At 43.8% G+C, this 19,194-nt stretch overlaps 1 protein-coding gene across 1 annotated transcript in view; it reads left to right on the top strand.

Annotated features, from left to right (window-relative positions):
* The window catches only part of LOC143297897 (E3 ubiquitin-protein ligase rnf213-alpha-like), a 226,109-nt gene that overhangs the window by 164,864 nt on the left and 42,051 nt on the right, over positions 1-19,194 (top strand). Inside the window, 7 exon segments of the mRNA XM_076610432.1 lie at positions 1,139-1,259; positions 3,739-3,855; positions 5,338-5,448; positions 7,817-7,867; positions 12,955-13,155; positions 16,884-16,956; positions 17,601-17,635. Of these exon segments, the coding sequence (XP_076466547.1) occupies positions 1,139-1,259; positions 3,739-3,855; positions 5,338-5,448; positions 7,817-7,867; positions 12,955-13,155; positions 16,884-16,956; positions 17,601-17,635 (709 nt within the window).

Here is a 19,194-nt window from a genome sequence, read left to right as displayed (position 1 = left end):
GAGTAACTGAACTGTGGCTGTGCTGTGCTTTTGGCAGTAAATTTGTTACGAATAAAGACACAGGAATAGGATTGATTTTGTTTTTAAATGTCAAGTTACAAACTTGCAAGCAATACTTTAAAAAAACAACAGAAGTAATATAACATCACTCACCCTCCGGAAGCTTTCTGAAGTTTCTTCCTTTTTGACTCACTTGTGATAACAAAGTGAGTCTATGTTTTAACCCGGTGTTCGGTTGTCTGTGTGTGTGTGTGTGTGTGTGTGTGTGTCTGTGTGTCCGTGGTAAACTTTAACATTGACATTTTCTCTGCAAATACTTTGTCAGTTGACACCAAATTAGGCATAAAAATAGGAAAAATTCAGTTCTTTCCAGTCATCTTGTTTAAAACAATATTGCACCTCTGGGATGGGCACAAAAAAAAAAAAAAAAAAAAATGAAGCCTAATTATATGCAAACTGCATTTACTGTTATATTTATATTTTTTGTATTCTCTAAACTTGGCACTTTGATCTGATATTCTGACCCAACAACAAGAGCAGTCATTATTATCATTTTTTTGTTCAAACAGGAACTTCTTTTGCTAAGCGTGGAAGTTTTATTTATTTTGCAAACATTTTGGTGCATAGTAAAAAAGGGAAATTACTCTGTAATTAACGCTAGGGGACTTAATTTGCCACAAGTGAGTCTTGAAGGCCTTGCCTCTCTTGTTTTCTTTATTCTTTATTGGTGAAGATACAAGATAAGCAAGTGCTTGCATTTCCTTGTGCTTAATTTTTTGTTGTTGATAACTTTTGAGTATAAAAGTCTTGCACTGATGGAAGGATGAATGCTCATACTGTGTACAGATGAAGTGGACTGACAGAGGGCTGAATGTTCATGGTGTGGACTGGCAGGTGTCTGAATGTTCATGGTGTGGACTGACAGAGGACTGAATGTTCATGGTGTGGACTGACAGAGGACTGAATGTTCACGGTGTGGACTGACAGAGGTCTGAATGTTCACGGTGTGGACTGACAGATGACTGAATGTTCATGGTGTGGACTGATAGAGGTCTGAATGTTCATGGTGTGGACTGACAGAGGACTGAAGGTTCATTGTATGGACTGAAAGAGGGCTGAATGTTCATTGTGGCTGCAGGAAGTTCCTGGTCAAACAGCTGTGCCGGGAGTACGGGATCCAGGACTTCATGACGCTGGTCAAGCGAGCCAAACATGATGACCGCCTGGACTGGCTGACCATCCAGGAGTCTGATGACCAGGTGGGTTCTGTGGCAGCAGCATCAACAGTGATGGGTTTTCTTTGGAGGGAGGGGCTCACATTTTGATCAGTTAGAAATGAAAACAGTGAAAGGATTTTTATAAATTTGGAACAGTGTACATGTTAGCTAAGGCAAATGGAAGTAAAAGTGCGTCTTCATCTGTGATGACAGTTTGATTCAAAGACATTTTCACACATTGTTTAAGAGTTTGAATTGTTTGTTTTATTCTTTTCTTCTTCTTTTTTTTTTTTTAAAATATGGCTACCATTTTCTAGGAAAGACAAAATTAGACATGTCTAAAGAATGTAGACACTTATTCATTTCTCTGTTTTTCTGGAATTGAAAATACTACACTGTACAATGTCTGTCGTGTGTGTTGTTCTTTTTTCAAATAAAAACAAAGTATTTAGCAAACAGACTGATCAGGTTGAACATTTCATCAATTTTGTTTACTGATCATTTCAGATATAACTAATTCAACAATTGAACTTTGTTCTTGAGCAGTGTTATTATTATAGTGATAGTTAAAAGTCATCAACTAAATAGTTTCCCAGGTTTGGGATGAAAAACAAAAGTTGCTGTTGTTGCCCATAACCATGTCTACACTTCCCATCTCTTCCCATCTCTTTCTCTGCTGCCTAACGTTGAAGGCAAATGAGGCAAAACGTTTATTTCTTGTGCCCCCTGCTGGTATTGAAACATTACAGACATTCTTTTCCTTTACACACACCATACAAAAAAAAGAGTGGTGTCAAAAGAACAAAAAAAAGACCCCAAAAAGCCCATTCACACACACACGCAAATACATTTTAATGTGTAATTTTTCCTCAGCCATCATGACTTTATCGGAAAAGAACTACAAATAGAAGATGTTTTTGACTTTTTGCATTCATTATCAGTTGTTTCTCTTGTCAGTTTAACGACTTCTCTTTTATGAAGTCCTTTAAGTAATTTCCTGTAATTGTATTTAGAAATTTTTTTCTTTTGTTTTTTCAAATTTCACCCACATTTCACCCTCATTTCCCCAGTTTTCCCCAACCCTCCATTCTCCAACCCCTTCTGACCGATAATACTCAAATGTATTCATAAATACTTTAACAAAATGTCTTCAATCACCGATATGTGTGACGGGACATTAAACAAAATTCCTCCTCCAGAAGAAACAAGGTGATTTAAGTTTTAACTCCTAACTTCTCTTAGGTGCTGACTTTTACCTCCAGTCATTTCCAGTCACCACAGTCCCTGCAGACAAGTCTGGTTTGAAGAAGTGACGCTTCGTATCTCAGTCTTGTTTTATGTTGTATTTGTATTTCTTTTTATCACAACAGATTTCTCTGTGTGAAATTCGGGCTGCTCTCCCCAGGGAGAGCGCGTTGCTACACTACAGCGCCACCCATTTTTTGTATTTTTTCCTGCGTGCAGTTTTATTTGTTTTTCCTATCGCAGTAGATTTTCCTACAGAATTTTGCCAGGAACGATCCTTTTGTTGCCATGGGTTCTTTTAACTGCACTAAGTGCATGCTGCAGGTGGGACCTCAGTTTATCATCTCATCCAAATGACTAGCGTCCAGATCACCACTCGAGGTCTAGTGGAGGGGGAGAAAATATTGGTGGCTGAGCCGTGATTCGAACCAGCACGCTCAGATTCTCTCGCTTCCTAGGCGGACGCGTTACCTCTAGGCCATCACTCCACTGTTGTTGTTGTTGTTTTCTTACAGACTTTCTCCATTGATAAGTTTTTTTATTTCTGCAATAGCTGAGTGGTTAACTGGAGCGTTGGACTTTCAGTCTGAGGTTCCGCATTCGAATCTTCGTAACTTCGCCTGGTGGGTAAAGGGTGGATATTTTTCTGATCTCCCAGGTCAACATATGCGCAGACCTGCTTGTACCTGAATCCCTTTCGTGTGTATACGCACGCACAAGATAAAATATGCATGTTAAAGATCCTGTAATCCGTGTCAGCGTTCTGTGAGTTATAGAAACAAGAACATACCCAGCATGTACACCCCTGAAAACGGAATATAGCTGCCTACATGGCTGGGTAGATAAACAAAAATGGTCATACACGTAAAGTGTGCATAAGTGCATGCCTGAAATCTGATTGAACGCCACAGGAAACGAATGATGAGCTCCCAATGGTAGCCATCATGGCTCAACCCGTGGTAAGGCAGCCTGCTGTGCAAATGACTCCTGTGTTTAGAGCTTGGTCTCTGACCAAGGACTGGCGCTGTATAAGCATCCATATCCTTCATTCCTCATTCATGTAACATATTTATTTATTATTTTGTTTTGCTTTTTGTGTGTGGTCCATGTAACTTTGCATGCATGTCTTATAAACCTTGTTAAGGTTTAATTGACCTGAAAATTTACTCTGATTCTGTAACAAGATGCAAAGCCAAGGACAGGCGCTGTATAAGTATCCCCATCATCATCAGCAACCATTTGTTCTATGGCTGTTCCTGACACTGCATGCCTGCAGGTGGAGGCGGTGGCTGACCGCTACCTGCTGTGTGGTGACCAGTACAAAGCTGTCCGCGATCTGCTGGCACAGGTCAAGCTGGACGGGGACTCGGCTGAGCTGCTGCAAGCCCTGCAGGTGGGGGCCAGTGTTTGAGAGTTTATTTTATTTATTTATTTATTTATTTGTTTGAAGATTGACTGATTGATTGGTTGATTGATTTATCTGTTTTAATTATTCATTTATTTATTCATTCATTTAATTATTTATTTATTTATTTGTTTGTTCGTTTGAAGATTGTGTGATTGATTGGTTGATTGATTTATCTGTTTATTCATTATTCATTTATTTATTCATTCATTCTTTATTCACTTATCTGCATTTTCATCTATTTATTTATTCATTCATTTACATATTTATTTATTTGTTTGAAGATTGACTGATTGATTGGTTGATGGATTTATCTGTTTATTCATTTATTCATTATTCATTGATTTATTTATTCGTTTACTTATTTATTTGTTTATTCATTTATTCACATTTTTATTTATTTATTTATTTATTCATTTACTTATTTATTTATTTGTTTGTTTGTTCATTTACTTGTTCATTTATTTACTTTTTTATTTGTTTATTTATTTGCTTACGTCCCCAAAAGCCGAGTATGGCTGCCTTCATGGCAGGGTAAAATTGGTTGTACAAGTAAAAGCCCACTCATGTACACATGAGTGAACGTGAGAGTTGCAGCCCATGAATGAAGAAGAAGAAGAAGAAGATTTTGTTGCTTACTTATTTATCTATGTTTTGTTTTTGGACGCAAGCATGTGATGTTTGGTTCAATTATTATCCACTTCTTCCCACTGTTAGGGCGTCAGTACGGTGGTGGTGTGTTGTATTATATAACTCACTGACATCTGATAGAAGTGTTTCCATGCTGTGATGCTGTGTTGAATCATAGTTACTTACTTTTAGTTAATATCAGTGCTTCAGTGCCATAGTGTTGTGTTGTATGATAACAATTTGCATCTGATACAACTGATCCAGCATATGTGATGTGTTGTATGACAAATGATCCAATAAATGTGATGTATGACAACTTATTTAGGTCTGATACAACTGATCCAGCACATGTGATGTGTTGTATGATAACTTATTTACGTCTGATACAACTGTTGTGATCCAGCACATGTGATGTGTTGTATGATAACTTATTTACTTGTGATATATATGCTGCTCCAGTGACTGTGGTGTTGTGTTGTAATACTCCTTATTTACACCTGAAACAAATGCTCTGGTGACTGTGGTGTTGTGTTGTAATACACCTTATTTACACCTGAAACAAATGCTCCAGTGACTGTGGTGTTGTGTTGTAATACACCTTATTTACACCTGAAGCAAATGCTCCAGTGACTGTGGTGTTGTGTTGTAATACACCTTATTTACACCTGAAACAAATGCTCCAGTGACTGTGGTGTTGTGTTGTAATACACCTTATTTACACCTGAAACAAATGCTCCAGTGACTGTGGTGTTGTGGTACGACATAATGGTGTAATACAACTCCTTTACATGTGATGTAGCTGCTCCAGTAGCCGTGGTTCTGTGGTGTGTGTCTCCTCAGAACCTGCAGCTGGGAGGGGAACAGAAGGAAACCCTGTTGTTGCTGGCCCTGCATCGAGAGATCACCATGTCCATCCTGCATCCCACACCAGACCCTGTCCGTGCCGTGGTGGTCAGTCTGCCTTCTGTCGTCTGGCCCTCTCTCTTCTGCCCCCTTGCCTCCATTTCTCCTGTTGCCCTCTCTCCTCTGCCCCCTTGCCTCCATTTCTCCTGTCATCTGGCCCTCTCTCTTCTGCCCCCTTGCCTCCATTTCTCCTGTTATCTTGTCCTCTCTCTTCTGCCCCCTTGCCTCCATTTCTCCTGTTATCTTGTCCTCTCTCTCCTGCCCCCTTGCCTCCATTTCTCCTGTTATCTTGTCCTCTCTCTCCTGCCCCCTTGCCTCCATTTCTTCTGTTATCTTGTCCTCTCTCTTCTGCCCCCTTGCCTCCATTTCTCCTGTTATCTTGCCCTCTCTCCTCTGCCCCCTTGTCTCCATTTCTCCTGTCGTCTTGCCCTCTCTCTTCTGCCCCCTTGCCTCCATTTCTCCTGTTGCCCTCTCTCTTCTGCCCCCTTGCCTCCATTTCTCCTGTTATCTTGTCCTCTCTCTTCTGCCCCCTTGCCTCCATTTCTCCTGTTGCCCTCTCTCTTCTGCCCCCTTGCCTCCATTTCTCCTGTTATCTTGTCCTCTCTCTCCTGCCCCCTTGCCTCCATTTCTCCTGTTATCTTGTCCTCTCTCTCCTGCCCCCTTGCCTCCATTTCTCCTGTTATCTTGTCCTCTCTCTCCTGCCCCCTTGCCTCCATTTCTCCTGTTATCTTGTCCTCTCTCTCCTGCCCCCTTGCCTCCATTTCTCCTGTTATCTTGTCCTCTCTCTCCTGCCCCCTTGCCTCCATTTCTTCTGTTATCTTGTCCTCTCTCTTCTGCCCCCTTGCCTCCATTTCTCCTGTTATCTTGTCCTCTCTCTCCTGCCCCCTTGCCTCCATTTCTCCTGTTATCTTGTCCTCTCTCTTCTGCCCCCTTGCCTCCATTTCTCCTGTCGTCTGGTCCTCTCTCTCCTGCCCCCTTGCCTCCATTTCTCCTGTTATCTTGTCCTCTCTCTCCTGCCCCCTTGCCTCCATTTCTCCTGTTATCTTGTCCTCTCTCTTCTGCCCCCTTGCCTCCATTTCTCCTGTCGTCTGGTCCTCTCTCTCCTGCCCCCTTGCCTCCATTTCTCCTGTCATCTGGCCCTCTCTCCTCTGCCCCCTTGTCTCCATTTCTCCTGTCGTCTGGCCCTCTCTCTCCTGCCCCCTTGCCTCCATTTCTCCTGTCGTCTGGCCCTCTCTCCTCTGCCCCCTTGCCTCCATTTCTCCTGTTATCTTGCCCTCTCTCCTCTGCCCCCTTGCCTCCATTTCTCCTGTTATCTTGCCCTCTCTCTCCTGCCCCCTTGCCTCCATTTCTCCTGTTATCTTGCCCTCTCTCCTCTGCCCCCTTGCCTCCATTTCTCCTGTCGTCTGGTCCTCTCTCTTCTGCCCCCGTGCCTCCATTTCTCCTGTCGTCTGGTCCTCTCTCTTCTGCCCCCGTGCCTCCATTTCTCCTGTCGTCTTGCCCTCTCTCTTCTGCCCCCGTGCCTCCATTTCTCCTGTCGTCTTGCCCTCTCTCTTCTGCCCTCTTGCCTCCATTTCTCCTGTTATCTTGTCCTCTCTCTTCTGCCCCCTTGCCTCCATTTCTCCTCTCTCTTTTGCCCCCTTGCCTCCATTTCTCCTGTTATCTTGCCCTCTCTCTCCTGCCCCCTTGCCTCCATTTCTCCTGTTATCTTGCCCTCTCTCTTCTGCCCCCTTGCCTCCATTTCTCCTGTTATCTTGTCCTCCCTTTTTTGCCATCTCTCCCAGTGTCCCCTTGCCCTCTACTCTTTTTCCTTCTGTCTAACTGATGTGCTGTATAGATTATCAGAGAATGACTGATGTGCTGTATAGATTGTCAGAGAATGACTGATGTGCTGTATAGATTGTCAGAGAATGACTGATGTGCTGTATAGATTATCAGAGAATGACTGATGTGCTGTATAGATTGTCAGAGAATGATGGATGTGCTGTATAGATTATCAGAGAATGGCTGATGTGCTGTATAGATTGTCAGAGAATGACTGATGTGCTGTATAGATTATCAGATAATGACGGATGTGCTGTATAGATTATCAGATAATGACGGATGTGCTGTATAGATTATCAGAGAATGACTGATGTGCTGTATAGATTATCAGAGAATGACTGATGTGCTGTATAGATTATCAGAGAATGACTGATGTGCTGTATAGATTGTCAGAGAATGACTGATGTGCTGTATAGATTATCAGAGAATGACTGATGATAGATTATCAGAGAATGACTGATGTGCTGTATAGATTATCAGAGAATGACTGATGATAGATTGTCAGAGAATGACTGATTTGCTGTATAGATTGTCAGAGAATGATTGATGTGCTGTATAGATTTCAGAGAATGACTGATGTTCTGTACGTGTGCAGGCTGACAATGTGAGGCAGCTGATTCAGAACTGTGATGCTCTGCAAGACAAGGTAAACATTTTTAATGGCAAGTGTTTTGTGTGCTACTGGTTTCCTTTTTGTGTGTGTGTGTGTGTGTTCTTGTGGTTTGTGTTTTGTGTGTAGTGTATGTGAGTTGTGTGCATGTGTGATGTGTGCAATGTTTTTGTTTGTTGTAAATTCTGTGCTGTGCAACTGTGTATTGCATGTTGTATAGTGTGCGCTGTGTTATACAATGTGTTGCGTGTTGTATAGTATGCGCTATGTCGTAAAGTGTGTGTTGCGCATAGTATAGTGCGCGCTATTTTTTATACAGTGTGTGTTGTGTGTTGTATAGTGTGCTTTGGCTGTGTAATGTGTACTGCATAATGCGTATTGCTCAGTGTGTTACTGTGACTGTGTAATGTGTACTGAACAATGCGTATTGCTCAGTGTGTTACTGTGACTGTGTAATGTGTACTGCATAATGCGTATTGCTCAGTGTGTTACTGTGACTGTGTAATGTGTACTGAACAATGCATGTTGCTCAGTGTGTTACTTTGACTGTGTAATGTGTACTTCATAATGCGTATTGCTCAGTGTGTTACTGTGACTGTGTAATGTGTACTGCATAATGCGTATTGCTCAGTGTGTTACTGTGACTGTGTAATGTGTACTGCATAATGCGTATTGCTCAGTGTGTTACTGTGACTGTGTAATGTGTACTGCATAATGCGTATTGCTCAGTGTGTTACTGTGTCAGGTCAGGTCATTAGATCTGTTACTGGTAACCTGTAATCCAGTACAACCTGTTCAGGGTCGGGTTGCCGCCGACTAAACCGGCACTCCCACCGCTCCCTTCCGGGACTGGTGAGGCGGGTGGCTAGACACCCTTATGGAGAAACATAAAAGGGCGTTGGCTCAGGAGAGCCACCGACGGCCATCTAGCTCCACTGTGCTGTGTGCATGTCACACGCAGTTGGCCCCCGGGGTGTGTCTACCCATGCATGCGAAGTCTGGATCCGGCAGAATCTGCGGAAGAAACCTATCGGTTCAACGGAGAGGAAGGCGGTTACAGCAACGCACTGTGGAGTGCAGAGAGCAAGATGAGACACCGAAAGGATATCTTGGTCATCCACTGCATCCGTGCTCATCCTCCAGTTGTCTCGACTTAGTCTTGCCACTGGAAATTGGTGGACCCGGACGAGAGAGTGAGGTTGACGTTGCGCAACTCCTCTTCACTTTAAACAAACTCATCGCGCAAGTCATCAGTCATCCAAAATGACCTTTCATCCTTCATCATTTCATCACCCCCAAGTCCTGTGGTGACAGGCGAGCGACGAAACGACAGGTGTGGGTACACTGGCAGTCGCAGTCGCAGACCTGCACGCAGGCGGCTCAGGCCATAAGGTCGTTCTTCGTCGACAGGAGCAGCGATGGAGCTCGGCAGCCGTCTGAGCGTCTGAGCAGCCCTCTTTAGGAATGCACTGCTCACCTCCCTGGCATGAGGAAGGGGCTAGAAAAGGTGCCCTAAAAATTGCCTGCTCCATATCACCCTGGCCAGCATACCGCGGCTGGCGGGGACCCTACATCAGCGGTCGAAACAACAAGAAAGAAAAGAAAAAAACAAGTATCGTTCCTCTCACCATTGGTGCTTGGAACATAAGGACTCTCCTGGACAGAGATAACGCGGACAGACCCCAAAGGAGAACGGCACTAGTTGCATCCGAACTCACCAGATACAACATTGACATCGCAGCCTTGAGTGAGACTCGGCTTGCAGGTGAAGGCGAGCTCTATGAACGGGGATCTGGTTACACCTTCTTCTGGAGTGGACGAGGAAGCGAAGAGCGACATGAGGCTGGTGTTGGTTTTGCAGTAAAAACAGCACTTGTCAGCAAGCTAGCTGGAATCCCAAAGGGAGTCAACGATAGGCTTATGACCATGAAACTCCCACTGGCATCTGGCCAGAAGCACCTCACCATTGTCAGTGCCTACGCCCCAACCATGACCAACCCGGATGAAGTGAAGGCGAAGTTCTACGAGGACCTTCACTCTGTCATTGCTGCTATCCCTAAAGCAGACAAGCTCATCATTCTTGGGGACTTCAGTGCTAGAGTTGGCTCTGACTACATCTCCTGGGATGGAGTGATTGGAAAGCACGGTGTGGGCCACTGCAACCCAAATGGATTGCTTTTGCTTCAGACCTGTGCAGAGCACGAACTGCTGATAACCAACACAGTTTTCTGCCTCCCTACCCGTAACAGGACGTCATGGATGCACCCTCGCTCAAAGCATTGGCATCTCATCGATTATGTCATCGTCAGGAAAGGGATAGGCAAGATGTACGTGTAACAAAGACCATGTGCGGCGCCGAGTGTTGGACAGACCATCGCCTTGTAGTCTCAAAGCTGAATATTCGAATCCAGCCCAAGAGACGCCCCCAAGGCCAGAAGGCTCCAAAACGGCTCAACATCGCTAAGCTGAAAAACATCACCATCAAACAGTCCTTTGTGGAGCTGCTGGAAGATCGTCTGGAATCCGCCTCTCTGGACAACCAGAATGTGGAGTCTGACTGGAGGACCCTGCATGAGCTGATCTATAGTACAGCTTCAGAGACCCTGGGACCCATGTCCAGAAAGCACAAAGACTGGTTTGATGAAAACTGTGATGAAATCAAGCAGCTTCTGGATGAGAAACGCCGTCTGCATCAAGCCTACCTGAGCAACCCAAAGTCCACATCAAAAAAGGATGTGTACGATGCCATCCGCAGGACTGTTCAGCAAAAGTTACGCCAGATGCAGGATAAGTGGCTGAGTGACAAAGCTGATGAGATCCAGGGATATGCTGACAGGCACGATATGAAGAGGTTCTATGATGCCTTAAAAGAAGTCTACGGCCCCACATCCTCAGGATCATCCCCCCTCCTCAGTGCAGATGGGAATACCTTGATCACCGAGAAGGAGAAAATTCTCGAACGCTGGGCTGAGCACTTCAACAGTGTCTTAAATCGCCCTTCCTCCATAAATGATGAAGCCATAGACCGTCTCCCACAAGTCCCCATCAACGAAGCACTGGACGATCCGCCTACACCTCTTGAGACCCAGAAAGCAATTCGTCTGCTATCCAGTGGCAAAGCACCTGGCTCAGACTCCATACCAGCAGAGGTCTACAAGGATGGAGGCACTGTGCTGACTGAGAAGCTCCATCAGCTGTACTCACTCATGTGGAAAGAAGAGACGATCCCCCAGGATTTCAAAGATGCATCTATCATTCACTTGTACAAGCGAAAGGGGAACCGGCAAGCCTGTGATAACCATCGGGGCATTTCCTTGCTCTCCATCGCAGGCAAGATACTTGCCAGGATCCTACTAAACCGCCTCACAGCACACCTTGACCAAGGTCATTTGCCTGAGAGCCAATGTGGATTCCGGAAAGAGCGCGGAACCACCGACATGGTGTTTGCTGCAAGGCAGCTGCAAGAGAAATGTCAGGAGCAAAATGCTGATCTGTTCTCCACCTATGTCGACCTCACTAAGGCCTTCGACACCGTGAGTAGAGAGGGACTGTGGAAGATCATGGCCAAGTACGGATGCCCTCGGAAATTTATTTCCTTGGTCAGCCAATTCCATGAAGGCATGCAGGCTCGAGTCCAGGACAAAGGCGAAACATCTGCTCCTTTTGCTGTCACAAATGGTGTCAAGCAAGGCTGCGTCCTGGCTCCAACGCTGTTCAGCCTCATGTTCTTTGCAATGCTTACTGATGCCTTCAGAGATGGCGATGTTGGAATTGGCCTAAAGTACCAAACAGATGGTAAGTTGTTTAACCTCAGAAGGCTTCAAGCAAAAACGAAGGTCATGACAGACATCATCAGAGACTTTTTGTTTGCTGATGATTGTGCCCTCAATGCTGGATCTGAAGCTGACATGCAACTCAGCGTTGACAAGTTTGCCACTGCCAGCAGGAACTTCGGCCTTACCATCAGCACGAGGAAAACTGAAGTTCTCCATCAGCCAGCCCCAGGGAAACCCTACGTTGAGCCCAACATCACAGTCAATGGTCAGAGACTCAGTGCGGTGGAGCAGTTCACATACCTTGGCAGCACACTGTCACGAAATGCGACCATCGACGATGAAGTGAACGTCAGGATTGCAAGAGCAAGCGCAACTTTTGGTAGACTCAGTGCAAATGTCTGGAACAGAAGAGGCATTAGTCTTGAGACCAAGCTAAAGGTCTACAGAGCAGTAGTTCTCCCCACACTACTGTACGCCTGCGAAACTTGGACAGTGTACCAACGACATGCCAAGAAGCTGAACCACTTCCACACAACATGCCTCAGGAAGCTACTGAACATCAAGTGGCAAGACAAGACCCCAGACACAGAGGTGCTCGCAAAAGCCACCCTTCCCAGCATCTTCACCATCCTGATGCAGTCCCAGCTTCGCTGGGCTGGACACATGGCGCGCATGCCAGACCATCGGCTGCCCAAAAGGCTTTTCTATGGCGAGCTGCAACAAGGGAAGAGATCACACGGAGGTCAGAAGAAGCGCTTCAGAGATACTCTGAAAGTCTCTCTGAAAGCGTTTGATATCAACCCTGACTCCTGGGAGGAATCTGCAGTGGACCGTGACAAATGGTGTGCTGCTGTGCACAAAGGCGCCAAGTTGTGCGAGGCCAACAGGACTGCTGCAGCTGTTCAGAAGAGGCAGGCCAGAAAGTCACGGGCAAACAAGCTCCCTGACAATGGTATGCCTGTCTTTGTCTGCCCCAACTGTCAGCGAACATTTCGTGCGCAGATTGGACTATTCAGCCATCTGCGCATTCACAGATAGATTCATGAGCATCCTCCCCCCCACCCCACCACCACCCTCCCCCCATCCCCCAGCTGGATAACGATGGTCATCATCGATCTCGATGGACACACACCACCACTGTGACTGTGTAATGTGTACTGCATAATGCGTATTGCTCAGTGTGTTACTGTGACTGTGTAATGTGTACTGCATAATGCGTATTGCTCAGTGTGTTACTGTGACTGTGTAATGTGTACTGCATAATGCGTATTGCTCAGTGTGTTACTGTGACTGTGTAATGTGTACTGCATAATGCGTATTGCTCAGTGTGTCATGCGTGTTCCCCAGGCCCTGGCCCAGCAGCTGTGCGACAACCAGCTGGGGGAGGCGGGCGGCCTGCTTCGGGTGTGTGTCGACCAGGACCTGGGCACACAGAGTCTGCTGTGCGTGCTGACACACCTGCGTCTGGCGCTGAGGCCCAGAGCCGGCCCCGCCCCCTCTCTGCTGTCACCACTGTCCGCCCTGCTGTTCCAGCCCGCCACCATGGTGGTAAGTAGCTAGCTGGCGCCGTTTCCCTGTGGCTGCTGGCATTCCACAAACACTTTTGATTTCAGTGTGGAAATAGTAATACCCGTAGAATCTATTGATTAGCTCCTGATTGTTTATTTTCAGGAATAATATTACACCTGTAGAATCTTTGTTATACCTGTAAAATCTTATTTTTATACCTGTAGAATCTATTGATTAGCTCCTACTTGTTTATTTTCAGGCACAATATTACACCTGTAGAATCTTTGTTATACCTGTAAAATCTTATTTTTATACCTGTAGAATCTGTTGATTAGCTCCTACTTGTTTATTTTCAGGCACTATATTACACCTGTAGAATCTTTGTTATACCTGTAAAATCTTATTTTTATACCTGTAGAATCTGTTGATTAGCTCCTACTTGTTTATTTTCAGGCACTATATTACACCTGTAGAATCTTTGTTATACCTGTAAAATCTTATTTTTATACCTGTAGAATCTGTTGATTAGCTCCTACTTGTTTATTTTCAGGCACAATATTACACCTGTAGAATCTTTGTTATACCTGTAAAATCTTATTTTTATACCTGTAGAATCTGTTGATTAGCTCCTACTTGTTTATTTTCAGGCACTATATTACACCTGTAGAATCTTTGTTATACCTGTAAAATCTTATTTTTATACCTGTAGAATCTGTTGATTAGCTCCTACTTGTTTATTTTCAGGCACTATATTACACCTGTAGAATCTTTGTTACACCTGTAAAATCTTATTTTTATACCTGTAGAATCTGTTGATTAGCTCCTACTTGTTTATTTTCAGGCACAATATTACACCTGTAGAATCTTTGTTATACCTGTAAAATCTTATTTTTATACCTGTAGAATCTATTGATTAGCTCCTACTTGTTTATTTTCAGGCACAATATTACACCTGTAGAATCTTTGTTATACCTGTAAAATCTTTCTTCTTCTTCTTCCTCGTTTGCCTCCCATTAGATGAGCAGCCCGGTGTCTTAGTGAAGGCTGCCATCCGTCGCAGCTCCTCCAGGGTGCCGTACAGTTTGGCTTCCTCTGCTGTCGGTGTTGGCCAGTACTTCCTCCTGGAAAATCTTTATTACACCCTTAGAATCTGCAGATTAGCTTCGACGTGTTTATTTTCAGGCACAATATTACACCTGTAGAATCTGCAGATTAGCTCCGGCTTATTTATTTTCAGTCACAGTATCACACCCATAGAATTTATTGATTAGCTGCGGCTTATTTATTTTCAGATACAATATTACACCCATAGAATTTATTGATTAGCTCCGGCTTATTTATTTTCAGTCACGGTATCACACCCATAGAATTTATTCATTAGCTCCGGCTTATTTATTTTCAGTCACAGTATCACACCCATAGAATTTATTGATTAGCTCCGGCTTATTTATTTTCAGTCACGGTATCACACCCATAGAATCTACAGCTTAGCTCTTCCTTATTTATTTTCAGACACAATATTACACCCATAGAATCTACAGCTTAGCTCCGGCTTATTTATTTTCAGACACAATATTACACCCATAGAATCTACAGGTTAGCTCTTCATTATTTATTTTCAGACACAATATTACACCCATAGAATCTACAGCTTAGCTCCGGCTTATTTATTTTCAGACACAATATTACACCCATAGAATCTACAGGTTAGCTCTTCATTATTTATTTTCAGACACAATATTACATCTGTGGAATCTACAGATTAGCTCTGGCTTATTTATTTTCAGACACAATATTACACCCATAGAATCTACAGATTAGCTCTGGCTTATTTATTTTCAGACACAATATTACACCCATAGAATCTACAAATGAGCTCAGGCTTATTTATTTTCAGGCACAGTGTTACAACTGTAGAATCTACAGATTACTGCCTATTTATTTATTTGCAGGCACAATATTAATAACACCTGTAGAATCTACAGATTAGCACCTACTAATCTATTTTCTTGGTGTGCCTGGTGGCTTGAGTATCGAACACAAACACCCACAATAACTTTGATAAGGTAGAGCCTATTTTGTGAGTGTATGAATGAAGATGTGTATCATTTTCATTACTGTGCTTGGTGGTTTGAGTACTGAACACAAACGACCACAGTAACTCTATTAACCCTTTCAGTGCCTTTGTGTTTTTGATGCCCAGGGATGTTCTAGTCACAGAGGGTAATAATCAAAATAAAATCTGGGTACATAACTTACTAAGAGATGGTACATATAACCTATACTTTTCTGAAAATGGAAGACAAATGAAGACAGTATCCACCTATGACAATTTCACATGAATTGAATGATTTTACAATGGCAAATTTCCAACAATGACACGGACAGAAATTTCTATTGATGTGTGACTGGTCTGTTCGATGTGTGAATGGCTGTTCTATTGTGTGAATGGTCTGTTCGGATGTGTGACTGGTCTGTTCGGATGTGTGAATAGTCTGTTCTTATGTGTGAATGGCTGTTCTGATGTGTGATTGGTCTGTTCTGATGTGTAACTGGTCTGTTCTGATATACAAATGGTCTGTTCTGATATGTGATGTACAACTGGTTTGTTCTGATGTATGAATGGTCTGTTCTAATGTGTGACTGGTCTGTTCTGATGTGTAAATGGTCTGTTCTGATATACGAATGGTCTGTTCTAATGTGTGACCAGTCTGTTTTGATGTGTGACCAGTCTGTTTTGATGTGTGACTGATCTGTTCTGATGTGTCACTGGTCTGTTTGGATGTGTGACCAGTCTGTTCTGATGTGTGACTGGTCTGTTCTGATGTGTGACTGATCTGTTCTGATGTGTAAATGGTCTGTTCAGATGTGTGACCGGTCTGTTCTGATGTGTCACCAGTCAGTTCTGATGTGTGACCGGTCTGTTCTGATGTGTGACCGGTCTGTTCTGATGTGTGACCGGTCTGTTCTGATGTGTGACCGGTGTGTGACTGGTCTGTTCTGATGTGTGACTAGTCTGTTCTGATGTGTGACCAGTCTGTTCTGATGTGTGACTGGTCTGTTCTGATGTGTGAATGGTCTGTTCTGATGTGTCACCAGTCTGTTCTGATGCGTGATTGGTCTGTTCTGATGTGTGACAGGTCTGTTTTGATGTGTGACTAGTCTGTTCTGATGTGTGACTGATCTGTTCTGATGTGTAAATGGTCTGTTCTGATGTGTGATGTACGACTGGTTTGTTCTGATGTGTGACTGGTCTGTTCTGATGTGTGACTGGTCTGTTCTGGTGTGTGACAGGTCTGTTCTGATGTGTGACTGGTTTGTTCTGATGTGTGACTGATCTGTTCTGATGTGTAAATGGTCTGTTCTGATGTGTGACCAGTCTGTTCTGATGTGTGACTGATCTGTTCTGATGTGTAAATGGTCTGTTCTGATGTGTGACCAGTCTGTTCTGATGTGTGACTGATCTGTTCTGATGTGTAAATGGTCTGTTCTGATGTGTGACCAGTCTGTTCTGATGTGTGACTGATCTGTTCTGATGTGTGACCGGTCTGTTCTGATGTGTGAATGGTCTGTTCTGATGTGTGACCGGTCTGTTCTGATGTGTGAATGGTCTGTTCTGATGTGTGACTGGTCTGTTCTGGTGTGTGACTGATCTGTTCTGATGTGTGACTGGTCTGTTCTGATGCGTGACTGGTCTGTTCTGATGTGTGACTGATTTGTTCTGATGTGTGACTGGTCTGTTCTGATGTGTGACTGATCTGTTCCAGAACGCATTCCTGCCCACCATGCCCCAGGACAACATTCAGGAAGTTCTTGCCGTCATTCAGGAGAAAGTTTGGCGTAAGAAAACTATTTGCTTCCTCCCTCACCCTTCTGCCATATTCTCCACAGGTTTTATGTTGGTTTGAAACACACATGAAGAAATTCTTAAGTTAAAAAAAAAGAAGAAAATCTGTGTTGGTGCCATAGTAGACACATGTTGACTTCATAAGTTGATTGAGGAATTTCATGCATTCCTGAACACTTACAGGCATGAAACTTTTCAGATCCAGAATGAAAACTACACCCATGTAAATGCATTTCAGTGGCTGTGTTAAATGAATTGCATACAAGAGCTAGTGATTGTGGTAGATGTGAGTGTGTGTGTTAGTGTTTGGGTGGGGAGAGGGGTCAGAAGTCTTTTTGTGTGGGGGTTTTTTGGGTTTTTTTTTTAATTATCTTAAAATTTCCACCAGAAATGTCAGGTTTATATAAAGATACATGTAGCATGTTACTAACACGTGCACATTCACACATATACCCATGCAAATGCAAGTGCTTGCACACACACACACACACACACACACACGCAAATGCATGCATGTTCACAAAATCCAGACAAAGTGGTTACTGTTTTTGAATACAGAATTTGCCATATAACATTTTTTGCGACAGTGTCTTTTCTGTCATTAGTATTTGGATTGTGTGTATGTTCACTTTTACAGAATGTCCTCGTGGTCATCGATACTTGATTGGAAATGTGAGTGAACGCTGTTGATTTTTTGGTGTTACGTACTGCTTTTTTTTGTTGCTGTCCTGTTTTCTGGTGGAACTGTTTTTCTACCCAGTCACCTTCCTTTTAAAAAGAAATGGTGGCAGGAGCAGTCTTTATCAGGGCTTCTTGTGACTTTATTGTAGATAACAGGTTGTCTGCAGTTTGTTTTCTGTTTGTTTGTTTGTTGGGTTTTTTTTGGGTTTTTTTTTAGTTGTGTTTTTTAAAGTGATTTTTTTCTGAAATATCTCTGTCTGATTGTTACTGTAGTGTGTTTTTGGGAAGACCTGGCCCAGAAAATTTAGTATTTCAAGAATGACAGGATAACATTGACACACACACACACACACACACACACACACACACACACACACACACACACACACACACACACTCACACACACATACACACACAACACACACAACACACACACACACACACACACACACACACACACACACCATATTTTTTCTGTAAGGCAATATTGTTTCCTGGAGGTTGATCCCTGCTCCTTACACACAAACATGCCTTCTGCATTCACAGCATTGTTAACACAGCTAGTGAGAACAGAGTGTCACAAGCTCCAAAGACAATTCAGAAATTTCCAGGGGAAAAGAAAGGAGGTCAATTATCGAGTTTTTAGGACACAAGATGGAAGAGAGATCAGAGGGCATCACACAGAAGTCAACAATTCAGTTCCAGTTTCAGTTTCTCAAGGAATTGTCATTGTGTTTGGACAAATCCATACACGCTACACCACATCTGCTAGGCAGATGCCTGATAACCCAACGTGCTTAGTCAGGCCTTGAGTGCTTAGTCAGGCCTTGAGTGCACGTATATATATTTGTGTACCTATCTGAGTGGATTTCTTCTGCAGAATTTGCCAGAGGGCAGTGCTATTGTTGCCATGGGTTCTTTTTCAGTGCACCAAGTGCGTGCTGCACACGGCACTTAGGTTTATTGTCTCATCCGAATGACTAGACACTAAGATCGATTTTCCAGTTTTGGGAGAAAGGTGGAGAGTGGGGTTCGAACCGACACCCTCATGGACTCTGTATTGGCAGACAGACACCCTCATGGGCTCTGTATTGGCAGACAGACACCCTCATGGACTCTGTATTGACAGACAGACACCCTCATGGACTCTGTATTGACAGACAGACACCCTCATGGACTCTATTGACAGACAGACACCCTCATGGACTCTGTATTGACAGACAGACACCCTCATGGGCTCTCTATTGACAGACAGACACCCCCATGGGCTCTGTATTGACAGACAGACACCCTCATGGGCTCTGTATTGACAGACAGACACCTTCATGGACTCTGTATTGACAGACAGACACCCTCATGGGCTCTGTATTGACAGACAGACACCTTCATGGACTCTGTATTGGCAGACAGACACCCTCATGGGCTCTGTATTGACAGACAGACACCCTCATGGACTCTGTATTGGCAGACAGACACCTTCATGGGCTCTGTATTGACAGACAGACACCCTCATGGGCTCTGTATTGACAGACACCCTCATGGACTCTGT

Source organism: Babylonia areolata, chromosome 23, assembly GCF_041734735.1.
Source record: "Babylonia areolata isolate BAREFJ2019XMU chromosome 23, ASM4173473v1, whole genome shotgun sequence".
NCBI classification, from domain to species: domain Eukaryota; kingdom Metazoa; phylum Mollusca; class Gastropoda; order Neogastropoda; family Buccinidae; genus Babylonia; species Babylonia areolata.
The sequence above is the reverse complement of the archived record's forward strand: the minus strand, read 5'-3'. Positions and strand labels throughout refer to the sequence as shown.